Source organism: Larus michahellis, chromosome 20 (assembly GCF_964199755.1).
Source record: "Larus michahellis chromosome 20, bLarMic1.1, whole genome shotgun sequence".
Taxonomy (NCBI): Eukaryota; Metazoa; Chordata; class Aves; order Charadriiformes; family Laridae; genus Larus; species Larus michahellis.
Genome location: NC_133915.1, coordinates 6,100,485 through 6,112,635, shown reverse-complemented (window position 1 = coordinate 6,112,635; position 12,151 = coordinate 6,100,485). Strand labels below are relative to the sequence as shown.

General features: G+C 50.4%; 1 protein-coding gene across 4 annotated transcripts in view; it reads left to right on the top strand.

The window, feature by feature from the left end:
- Nucleotides 1–12,151, top strand: part of PPP3CC (protein phosphatase 3 catalytic subunit gamma) — a 37,332-nt gene that overhangs the window by 24,481 nt on the left and 700 nt on the right. Inside the window, exons 5-14 of one of the 4 annotated variants that reach the window (XM_074563611.1) lie at nucleotides 1,865–2,010; nucleotides 2,165–2,304; nucleotides 2,884–2,961; nucleotides 3,058–3,152; nucleotides 3,811–3,936; nucleotides 4,882–4,959; nucleotides 5,798–5,824; nucleotides 6,737–6,818; nucleotides 8,038–8,135; nucleotides 10,893–10,922. In XM_074563611.1, coding sequence (XP_074419712.1) covers nucleotides 1,865–2,010; nucleotides 2,165–2,304; nucleotides 2,884–2,961; nucleotides 3,058–3,152; nucleotides 3,811–3,936; nucleotides 4,882–4,959; nucleotides 5,798–5,824; nucleotides 6,737–6,818; nucleotides 8,038–8,135; nucleotides 10,893–10,922 — 900 coding nt within the window. The remainder of the gene's footprint in view (nucleotides 1–1,864; nucleotides 2,011–2,164; nucleotides 2,305–2,883; nucleotides 2,962–3,057; nucleotides 3,153–3,810; nucleotides 3,937–4,881; nucleotides 4,960–5,797; nucleotides 5,825–6,736; nucleotides 6,819–8,037; nucleotides 8,136–10,892; nucleotides 10,923–12,151) is intronic. The other 3 variants (XM_074563612.1, XM_074563613.1, XM_074563615.1) reach the window with 3 other exon arrangements.

The following is a 12,151-nucleotide window of genomic DNA, read 5'->3' as shown; positions in this document are numbered from 1 at the left end:
CCCAAACCAAATAGATACGTCCTGTAAATTCCTGAGTGCGTGTCGATGTGGCCGTCTGGTTAGGAAGAAGGAGTACGGATGGCAGAAATGCGAATACATCTTCCCTGTCTTGCTGATGAGCCATTTGCAGGCACCCCCCCCTCCCCTGCCTTGACTTTCAGGCCCAGCAACGTATAATTACTGCCAAATGACTTTCAGCTCCAGATTGTGCAGCTGGGATCGGTGATTACAATTGGAAGCAAATAAAGGATTTGTTCCTCAGTGTTTGCGCTAGGGAGAATCATTACCTTTAAGATGGTTTTAGTTGAGTTAAAGAGAGTTTTGTGCGGCGTTTGACATATTTTTAAACCCACGATGATGAAAGGTCGGGGAGTGACCCCTCTCCCCCGAGGATGACAGTCATTCCTCCGAGCAATAAAAAAGAATATACACCAACAACATGCAGCGCTTGGTTAGGGAATATTATAGGGAATATGTTGCTCAAGGACCCGACCTCAAGAAATCATTATGGACAAGGCACGAGTCCAATCTTTGGACTGGATGCTGCCGGCCGGTGTAAGGCTGATAGGTACTGAGATAATGACATCTGTTTGCTCCGAAATGAGTTGGAAAACACCAGCCAGCTCCCTGCTGGGTACCCTACGCATCAGATGGTGGTAAATGAGCTCCTGTTGAGCTGGGCTCAATTTGAACCAGAGAGCCAGAGGTGATGGGGATGTTTTTTTTTCCCCTTTGGAAAACAGAAGATACCGCCTTTCCACTTCTACATCATAGCGTGCAGATGAAAAAAACTGTTAGTAACTCTAAAATGAAGCTGGAGGAAAGGTAAACTTTCTATTCATGCATTTTTTTTGCTATAGACAGGGCTGCGTTTTCTAGCAGGAGCGGCGGAAGATCTGGCTATGTTACACTGCTGCTGCCCCGCGAAGGGGTTGCAGATGTGAGAAGACAGGCGCTTGACGTGCTGTGATCTCTGGGAAGCATCAAGAGATATTTCTGAACGTATTCAGCTTGCTGGAAAAGCTGAGCTGCTTTCGGCAAGGCCGCGGTATCTCTGTTTAATGTATTGAAACATCCCCTTCACCTCTGTTAAGATGAGGCATCCAGCGGAGATTGTGATCACTTGGAGCCCTCAAAGATCCTGCGTGAAAATTCATTTAACTGCAGGCGGCTTGGGCAAATTCTGACTCAAAGCGCTCCTGTCCAGCCCAAAATTCTTATCTTAAACGATCGTGGAATAGTGCTGTGCCAAATTAACCAGCTGCTGCATTTCCCAGTGTATAATCTGCCTGGCAGCTGAGGCTGGTAAGGTGCAGCATAATACAAGTGTGTATAAATATATATATGTATCTCTATAAAAAAGTGACCTGGTAAGGTGTAGGGAAGTGATGGGATATTGGTATCCCAAGTTTTCTCTTCCATGGCGAGCTCCTCGCTTCTTTGCTGTGTTCATCTTAGTGCAGGTGTTCTAGAAAATAGCTTGAAGGGGGATGAATATTCTTGACCATGCCCAGATTACTGTGAAGCCTTTTTATCTTCATGTCCAACAAGCATTTTCGACGTCAGCGTTTGCGCTAATACGCGGGTGCAAAGTGCGACTTGGTGGCCGTAGACACAGAGTTTCCGTATCACCTTAGGAACTGGGTTCCTTGAACTTATTTATCAGCACTTTGGCTGATCAAAGCTTTGCTTAATGCTTCTTACATTGGATGCGTGAATGACTCCCCCTTTTAAAAAAAAAAAAAAAAAGAAAAGATTAAAAAAACCCCACTCTGCTTTCAGCCTGAGCGGTCTTTGTTGTGTAAATGAGTGAATTAATTCAATTCTTCCCTCTTTTCCTCCCCCTGCCCCCCATTTTTTCCAGGTCGAATCAAGTATTCGGAGCGAGTGTATGATGCGTGTATGGATACCTTTGACTGTCTTCCTCTTGCTGCCCTCTTAAACCAGCAGTTTCTGTGTGTTCACGGAGGACTGTCCCCAGAAATCACGTGTCTAGATGACATTAGGAAAGTAAGTAATCCCTGCCGTCCTTTCACATAGCTTACAGTTAATAGTGCGGTTAATGGCTGGCTTGATTCCTGCGTGGAATTGCAGGTTGAGGCTCCCGGGCTCTGCCTGTCCCCACCGTGGACCTCCTCGTCCTCATTTGGGGTGTGTTTTTCAGTTAGACAGGTTTAAGGAGCCTCCAGCTTTTGGTCCAATGTGTGACCTGCTCTGGTCCGATCCATCGGAGGATTACGGCAATGAGAAAACGCTGGAGCATTTCGCCCACAACACTGTTCGAGGCTGCTCCTATTTCTACAGGTAAGTGGGGTTTTAGGGGGCTCTGGTGGACCAGAGCTTTTTGTTTCCCCTTACACTGAGGTATTCGGGGAGAGAAATTGCTATTCAGATCACTCCCTGGGACTTTACAGCGCACCTGGCTCTGAAATAGCCTTTGGTTGGCTCTAACGCACAAAAATCTTGTTTGTTTTTATCTCTCCTGCAATATTGAGCTCTCTTTGGATATGTTGCTCTACGAAATTGTGGTATCGGACAGCAGAGATGCCTCTTTTAGCTGGCAGGGTGCCTTTTGAACGGTTTTCAGGCATTGGACGGTACCAGGAGCTCTAGGAAATAATCTTTTCCTGTCTAAAAGAGAAGCATTTGTGCTGACAGACCACTTGTAGCCCGGCTGATAGGGAGGATTTGGCACCAGGGGTCTGTTTAACAGAATGCTTTGCAATTAATTTTTGAATGATGTAATACGTAGTGGCCTTGTTTGGGGATGCTGGACACAAACCGAATGGATGCTGCAAGCGGCTGGTTTCTGAAACCAAGGCCGTGGGTGCTCTCCCTTCTCCTGTGCTGCGTGCTAATGAATACTTGCTTTCTTTTTTCCAGTTATCCTGCAGTTTGTGAATTTTTGCAGAACAATAGTTTGTTATCTGTAATCCGAGCTCACGAAGCCCAGGACGCTGGGTAAGTGCTGCAGCCCTGTAGCCGAGTGGGCTCCGTCTGCTTTCACGCTATCCGTAGCCAGCCCGGGGTGTTTTTAACACTTGACCTGTTTTTCAGGTACCGAATGTACAGGAAGAGCCAGACAACAGGCTTTCCATCATTAATCACAATCTTCTCTGCACCAAATTACCTAGATGTCTATAACAACAAGGGTAAGGCTGCCAAGGCCAGGGCTCTGCCGCTCTTTGGGCGTCAGTACTGTCCTCATGTGCTTAGGAAATCCCTCTCCACCGTCCCTCTCCATCCACCCTCTCCTCTAGTTGCGAAATGAAAAAAAAGAGCTTTATATGTTAAACTAACGGCAGCTGGGGAGCTGGAAGTGGCTGGGTTCTCTGACTCGAAGACTTAATGTGTTACTGTGGCAATTAGCTGTCAAGTTATAAAGCCTAGAATAATGCTCTCGTTTCCAGCCACGTGACATCTGATGAATGCTGCCATAAAAGAGAAGCTGCTGGTTTACGCAAGCTTTTAACTTCACTGTGCCCCTAAAACCGTACGAGTATGATGGGGCACTTTCCTTGGGTTTTTTACCCCTCGCTTTAGATCTTGGCCCTATGTTCATCGCTTCTGATTTGCATGAATTCTAACAGCTTTGTTAAGTTGACCTTCACTATTTTGGTGACCTTTAGTGAAACAACCTAATGGGCAAACTGAAAAATATTACTTAAGCCTTCTCGTTTTGGAGAGCTGGTAGTTTGATTCTGCGTGAGTGCAACCTCTCGTTGATGAGGAAGTGTAATTAGCGCGGGTAGAACTCCCAGGAGCTGACAGTGCCTACGGACGTGTGTTCTCTTCCCTTTTCTCTTCCAGCTGCTGTACTGAAATACGAAAACAATGTCATGAACATCAGGCAGTTCAACTGTTCCCCTCATCCCTACTGGCTTCCAAACTTCATGGACGTCTTCACATGGTCCTTGCCTTTTGTAGGGGAAAAGGGTAAGAGAGATTTGGATTTCTGTTACGAGTTGATCGTAGTACTGTAGAACCTGTCCCACGGGCTATTAAATGTGTTGGGAGAGTGTTTTACCTCCTTAATATCAGACAGCACTGGAAAGCAGTTCAGGTTCAAGGAGATCTGCATATTACTGGGTAAAGTTCTTGTGGAAATAATTGTCAATACCTGTTTTGGAGAGCTTTTACCAATAGAACGATCCCTTCTCGCTATTTCTGCCTTGCTGTCGGAACTGATCTCGGGTGGCGTAGCCCCACCTCGGAATTTGGAGACGTTTCTCTCGCTCTGGCTTTGCAACAAGAGAAATTAAAATCTCCCGTTGGCTTGTGGCCCACCGAAAAGGAAGCACTCACTGCAATTTGAAGGCTTATTTCATTCTGAAGGAGGCGAGGCAGCTTAAAATATGACCAAGACTTTGCCTCAAATTCTCAGTGAAAGGGTTTTCACATCTTTAAATTCCGCCCCAGTGTTGTACGTTTGGAGTATGACTTCAAGGTCTGAAGTGCCGAAGGCTGGAGGTTTTTTTGACTTTGAGGAACCAAAGGTTCAATTTCCCTCCCCCTGCCCCCGAGATCTGACATTTTTGGAGACAGGTGGCCTGTTGTGCCGGTCGGGGTGGGGAGGTGGGACCTTCAGCGAGCCCAGGCTGTTCTGCCTGAACGTTGGCACCCCCTTCCCCACGTCTGGTTCATCTCTGATGTGCTTGGACTGCATCCACCTCCTTGGCAGAAGGTGTAAAGCATGTCGTCTGCTCTGGGTACTGCTGCGAGGTACCAGCAGCAAGAGGCTAAAAGCGTCTTTGGGTTTCTACTTCCAGAGTATAAATGACCTTGAAATCGTTGGCTTGTCCAGCTCGTCCTTCAAATACCTCTTGTCTGCCAAGCGTGCGCACCAGGTCTCTCTAATCTTCCTGTCTGTGCTTCTTACAGTCACAGAAATGCTTGTTAACATCCTCAACATATGCTCCGATGATGAGTTGATTTCAGATGGTGATGAGACATTGGAAGGTAAAAAACATGCTCTTACGACCGAGCTGGTAACGGTGGGGGGGTGAAGGTGGGGAAAAGGTGTATGATGCTAGCTCAAGAGCGATCAGCGCTTGATTTATAGCTGGATGCCCAGCCAGGGTCTCTGGTTCCTTTTTGGCCAACCCTTGTGCAGTTCTGGGTAGGAAACACATTTTTTTTTCCTTTGCTATTCAGTCACAGAGAAATTAAATTACATTCACTGCGACAGACGCTTCTTGCCAGCTACTCTGGAGAATGGTTTCCTGCTCCTTATACAGAGACTGCTTCCCGAGCGGTTATTTTTTTTCCCCCCAATTCCAAATTTTCTACACCAAAATATCTCCCCGATCTTCTCATCTGTTGCAGTGAACTCCTCTGTAAAGCGCCTTCTCATGTCACCCTCCCCGCCCGCCCTCCCCCTCCACCAAAAAAAAGCAGAATGCGGTTTTTGGCCCTGGTTTTTAAGCTATGCATGAAAGGGACAAAACAGATGCTGAGCTGATTTGCCAGTTTTTGTATCGGGGGGGGGGGATCGCTTGCGAGCGAGGTGGTGACCGAGAGGAAGACGCGGGGCTGTGAGCATGCACGGGGAGCCCGGGGAGCTGCCTGCACCCCTCCGTGTAGGGTGGAGGACGGTCAGAGAAGCAGAACACCCTTGTGGTACAACAGGGTGCCGCTGCTTCGGTCCAAGGTTGAGACTTTAACCCGCTTCTCCCATTGCATTTCGTTTTTGTTTTTTGTTTTTTTTTTTTTTCTTTCTCCCTCCCATGAAAATTAAATTTGTTTCTTCTATCTCTGTCTTCATCTACTTGTTTCTTGGTGTCTCCTCTCCCTGAAGATCACTACATTTCAAGCTATCAGAAAGGTACCCAGCTAGAATTTGCTACAAGCTTAATTTTCACTGCCTGTGCCACCAGATTCCTTGGAGTGGATTTGAATAGCTGACTAGTCGGGCAGACTCTTCATCCCCTTTCAGTTTTAACATAAGCGCCGTGTGTTTTTTAACCCTTCTGCGTTCCTCCAGGAACTTGAGAAACGGGGTCACGTTTCTATCTGACTTCTGAATGCAGCCACTTAGTGCATGGCTGAGCCATGGGTGCATGTTAGACCTCCGGTTTGGCTTGTACTGTCCTAATGTGTACTTGGGCCATGTGAGGAATCTCAGCTGAGAGGAGATGTATTTGTTACCTCTTTTACTCGGATTTTTTGTTTCGTTTTCAGTTACCCTCCATGCTTTTCTCTCCCGTTGGGTCTGTATTAGCGGAAGGGGAGTTTCACATATCTCACTTTGTGTTTGCGTGGGGGTCGAAGCAGAGTTGCAAGGCTCCGGCCAGCCCTTCACTGTGCGCGTTGGATGCCAAAGCTGATGCTTGCGTGACACTCCTCCCCGCGGCGAGCACAGCCCGGTGTTCTGCAGTGTTCATCAGCAGTCAGATTCGTCAGTGTTCTGCCTTGCAAAACTGTGTCTACATGGCTGAGTCATTTGTGTTACATCCTGTGTAGTGTGATCAAACCTGGTGAGCTTCGAACAAGACCTACCCGATTCCGTTTTCCTTTGGTGGTTTCTACTCTCTTTAGACCTTTTTAAGTCCGTGTGTCATCTCGTTGGTGTTGCCCTTCTCACTGCCATCCTCTCAGCACTGTTCTCTCGAGAGTGTAGCTGTGAATCTGTAAACCATGATTTCTTTTCCTGGAGTCAGGCAGGTGCTTCATATTGACGTTACCTCTGCCTGGAAAGCCTTAAACATGCTGGCGTTCTGTTTTTTCTCTCCCTAAGGTGGGACAACAGTCCGTAAAGAGATCATCAGGAATAAGATTAGAGCCATTGGGAAGATGGCGCGTGTCTTCTCGGTTCTTCGGTAAGAAAGTGACTTGGGATTTGGGGTCTGAGTTTCATTTGGGGTCTGGGTGACTGGGGGGATGTTGGTCAGAGTGGGCCAGGCAGGCAGAGTCCTGCTGGGGAACAATCTTAGGAGACTCTGGCTTCAGAGCGGATGGCAAAGGCGCGAGGTGGTGGTTTCTATGTGTCTGGCCATCTGACTTCCTCAGAAACCTCTCCCTCAAGCACCAGCACCTGTGCCAGCAGAAATACTGCTCATTAGGAATGTTTAGCCTGTTCAGGATGCATTCGCCATGCTGTAGCTCTGGTGCATCGTGGCTGAGTAAGCAGAGGTGCCGTATTTACGAGGCAGGTTGTGCTCGGTGCCTGGCAGATCAGCCTGTGGTCAGCACAGGGCAGATTCCACTTTTCATGCTGCTCGCCACTAACGGTCTTGCGTGGACGTGGGTCAGGGCAATCCCAAGCACAAATCCAGGCTGGGTGGAGAATGGCTGGAGAGCAGCCCCGAGGAGAAGGACTTGGGGGTGTTGGTGGTGGAGGAGCTCAACACAAGCCATCAACGTGCGCTGGCAGCCCAGAAACCCCCCGCAGCCTGGGCTGCGTCCCCAGCAGTGTGGGCAGCAGGGCGAGGGGGGGATTCTGCCCCTCTGCTCTGCTCGGGTGAGACCCCCCTGCAGTGCTGCCTCCAGCCCTAGGGACATCGGGAGGACACGGAGCTGTTGGAGCAGGGACAGAGGAGGGACATGGAGATGCTGGCAGGGCTGGAGCCCCTCTGCTGTGGGGACAGGCTGAGAGAGCTGGGGGGGTTCAGCCTGGAGAAGAGAAGGCTCCGGGGAGACCTTGGAGCCCCTTCCAGTCCCTAAAGGGGCTTCAGGAAAGCTGGGGAGGGACTCTGGAGCAGGGAGGGGAGCCATGGGATGAGGGGGAAGGGTTTTACACTGACAGAAGGGAGACTGAGATGAGATATTGGGAAGAAATTGTTTGCTGTGAGGGCGGTGAGCCCCTGGCCCAGGTTGCCCAGAGAAGCTGTGGCTGCCCCATCCCTGGAGGGGTTCAAGGCCAGGTTGGTCGGGGCTTGGAGCAAGCTGGGCTGGTGGGAGGTGTCCCTGCCCAGGGCGGGGGGTGGAAGGAGATGGTCTTTAAGGTCCCTCCCAACTCTGACCATTCTGTGGTTTTATGACGTAGCCGAGCATTGCATTCATCTCTTGGTAACTGCTTGCGTTACCTCTTACTTGCAGAGAGGAGAGCGAGAGCGTGCTGACTCTCAAAGGCCTGACTCCCACAGGTACACTGCCCCTGGGAGTGCTCTCAGGGGGGAGGCAGACCCTACAGACCGGTGAGTATGAACCCTCCTGCCCCCTGCAACACCGCACCCCCGCTGCACTTCTATACCTGGCCCTCAGCTGCCCCTTGAACCGTTCGATCGGTTCCCGTAGGCATATTTCAGGGTGCCAGGGGATGCGAGAGATGGTTCGGGCCCACGGGGAGGAAGGATTCAGAAATAGGAAAAAGCAGAAATGTAGGTGGGGATGTGGAGAGCCTTCCAAGATGTCCCCGCATACCCTGGAGGAGGGGAAAAAAAAAAAAAGACAACAAACAGCACCCCGCCTAAAGCATGTGTATTGCTTTATTGTGTGTTTCTGCAACAGTTTTTATCATTTATTTCTCTCCTAACGCTGCATGATGAGCATCCTCTGCTTCACCTCTCCGCTGCTGTTGTGTGATAGCGTATATATGAATGTCACAGAAACATGCCTGCTTGTTTGTTCTTCGTCAAACGAAACCCCTCCGATTCCGACCCTCTGAAATTGCCAATCCCAGAGGAAGCTTAGATTTAGTTGAAGGAAGGAGAATTCTTCCAGGCCTGTATGTTTCGTATTAAGACTTTCTCTTGGCCCCCTGGTTTTGATCTGGTTTTGGAGGTTTCTTTTCTGTTGCTTGCTGGCAAATAACTTCGCTCCCTCCCTCGGCGGCCGACTGCTCCGTCTTAGTGTGCCGAGAGCAGGACTGAGCTCGCGATCTGCGTGCTTTAGACTCGCAGGGCAGGGAGATTGGCCGATGGTCAGGCAATGAGTTATCACAGTAACATGTGTCCCCAGAGGGAATCCTGTAATCTAGTGTTTTAATCCTTTCCTGCCGCCAGCCTTTGAATGCTGGCATCTCACCAGCCTGCTTTTCCCCTTCCTATCAGCGCTGGGTAATTTCCTGCGGGCCCAGAAAAGGGCTTGTTCTGGGATTGCCTTGCCTTGATTAAATAGTTCACAAGCGAGAAACATGTAAATATTGCTTGCCCACTCCTGGGGGTGGAGAGGATGCGGTATCGCTCCCAAACTCATGGGTTTCTCTGCCCGCAGAGGAGTAGGGATTTTTTTTTCTTTTTCTTTTTTTATAACAGCCATAATGGTTTCTGTCGCCCCAGTTCTGCTGCAGGCATGGGAACAGAGCCTGAGTGGGAAGGCGGCGGTTACAGCTCGGCTCCAGCACCCAGCTCTCGCTGTGCCGCAGCTTTGCCCCTGTAGCAGGGAGCGGATCATGCTGTAAAACTCCCCTGCGCCTTCCCCTGGTGGGGGGGAACCTCTAAGAGGCTGCCAGGCAGCCCCCCCAGTAAGGATGCTGACATTTCTGCATCCCCCTGAGACAGGACAAACAAGCTGGACCTTTGCTGCTGCCTTACCCGACCCTGCCTGCTGCTCCCATGGCTGCAGGCTTCCCACCCCTCACTGCTCCTGGCACCCCTCCGTGCTCCCCCCAGGCATCACCCTGCTTTTCCTGCCCTTCTCCCACTCCTTTTCCCCCCGGTCCTGCCTCCTTCTCTCCCCCCTTTCCCGTTTTCCCACCTCCCTTCGCACCGTGCCGTCTGCTCGCAGCAGCCTCCTGCCCGACACTCCTCCTTCAGCCGTGCTCGAGCGGGGAGAGGAGGCGGCTGCCCCCCTTTTCTGGGGTGCCTCTGCACCCCGAGAGAGGAGAAACGGGGCTGTAGGTAGCAGTGGGGGGGCCCCTTCCCTCCCTCCAACCTTTCGCAGCATGGCTTAGCGAAATGAGCTGAGTAAAATCACTGAATCTGGAGGAAAGATGTTGAGCCACACTCCATTCTTCCTCCGTGGCCTCTCAAGGAGCACGTGGCCTTTGCATTGTGTCCAAAGCAACAAAAAAAAGTGGCGTTTTGAGGCTAAAAGTGGGGATTCTGCTTAAGGGGAGGGCCTCCTCCCAGATGTTGAGGCAGGGACTACCAAAACTTGGACAGCCGATGCAGCAGATTGAGGACGGGGACGTGGCTCAGCTTTATGGTGCCTTGTTGCTTGGTAACGCTTTTAGGAGGTGGAGCTGAAGCCAAACTGGATTTGAAGCATCAGCCTATACCTTTTTTTTTATTATTATTATTATTATTATTTTTTGGTATAATTCAAGGCATCGGGAGCGGAGCAGCCTGGGATCTGCTGCTGCCTGCCCTCCCCCAGAGAACAAACCGCCCCTCGCTTTCCCCGCAGCTCCAGAAAGTCATCGTGTCCCTGGGGGGGTCATTTCCCTTACGTGGGGCTCTGGTGGTTGGGGCTTTCCTCTGGGGTGAATTCCACATTGTTTACCTCCTGAAGGTGGCCGGCGTGCCCTAGAGCCACCAAACTGGGAGCGGGGGGTGGCTGTATACGCAGTTGGGGACCCACGGCTTTGTCCAAGGCGATCTCTGTCCTTGCCGTGGGATGCCTGCGTGTCCCAGCCCTTCGGTGCACGAGCAGGAAGCCACCTCTCTGCTTTTCTCTCTCTATCCATCAGATTTATCTCTGTGACAAGTCCGGAGAAGGTGAGGAAAGGAGACTCCCCCGCGTGGGTGCTCAGCAGGCTCTAAACCCGAGGGAGTCCCCTTTCAACCTTCCTCTCAAGCTCCTGTCGCCTCTTTTTCCGCCCCGCGCCCCCCCCTTTCTTGCCAATTGGTTTTGATTTACGGTCGTCTCCACCGGGGCTGGGAGGCTGTGGGCTCTGCGTTCGCAGCGATGATGTTAGATCACTCACTGTCACTCTGTTTTTTTTTTTTTGTTTGTTTGTTTGTTTTTTTTCTGTCTTCATTTTTGCATGCCACTGTTCTTCTGTATTGCAGCCACAGTAGAAGCGGTAGAGGCACGGGAAGGTATGGCTAGAATCCGGCGAGAGACTCAAAATCATCTCTGTGTGTGCGTGCGCTAATTTTAAAGAGCTTTATCAGCCTTCTGGAAGCTTTTTACTCTTGCATCACCAGAAGTGGGGGAGGACGGGCCCCTGCTGGGAAGCAAAAAAAAATACACAGTGGGCTGGTTCCAGTCTATTTTAGCCTCAACGAGGCTATTTCTTAATGCCATAACTTTGTTCCCCATCTCCGGAGCGGTTTTGTGCTCTGGTGTCTCAAGACCTTGGTGTTGGGGTCCTGCAGTGTGGTCTCGGATGCCTCAGGGCTGAGTTCATCATCCCCTGGGGAACTGGATGCTCTTGGTCAAAATCACGTAGGAAATAGCGGATTGCGCCTCTCTGATACCGTCCTCGCCTTCCCCGCAGGTGGGCCAAGGTGGGAGAAGCCGTTTTCTCCCTGCAGAAACGACAGATTTCACGAGGTTTTCGTGGGGAGGTTTTCTCCTTGATGGTTCCCTTCAACTACCGATGAATGGGGCCGTACATCCGCGCAGAGAGCTTGTTGATTAGCGAGGGAAGCTCGTTTGTAAACCAGCCAAGTCCTCGTAAAAAGATTTGGCACGAAAGCCCTTTTTCTTAAATTATCTGTAGTACAAAGAAGTTCAGCATTCGGTCCGTATTGTCACCGCAAGGGTGATGTCCTCAGCCTGGTGGTGACGAAACCGAGAGACGCCTGCCCTTGGGGGGGTGTCGTCGCTCCCGACGCTTGCCCGTGTTCTCTCCTGGTCATGCAAGAAGCGTTTGTGACCCAAGGACTAGCCGTTTTCCCTCTCCTGGTGTCGCAGTGTGTGGTTTGTGTTGGAGTTAAAGCCTTGTGGTGGTGTCTTTGTGTTGTTTCGGTTTTGCTTCTTTTATTTTATTTTTATTTAAAAAAAAAAAAAAAAGTATGGTGTTTTTCAGCTTTGAAAGTTCCCTGAGATTTCACTGTCTGGGGACACTGAGCACTTGTCTGGGCTTCAAGTTCCTTTATTAAACTGTTATTAAAAGACAAACCATTGAGGAGCAGAGCAAATCGCTGCTCTGGATCCCGGACTTTGCTGCCGTGACCTGGCGCAGCTCAATTTCCCGGCTCGTGGTCCCCACACGCACTGGCGATGCCAAAGAAAAAATTCACCTCCCGGTTCTGGTAGCCAGACACGTGCTTTCTGTTGCCCTCCCTCTGTCCTGTAGTGTCTGGCGTGTGCTAAAGGGCTC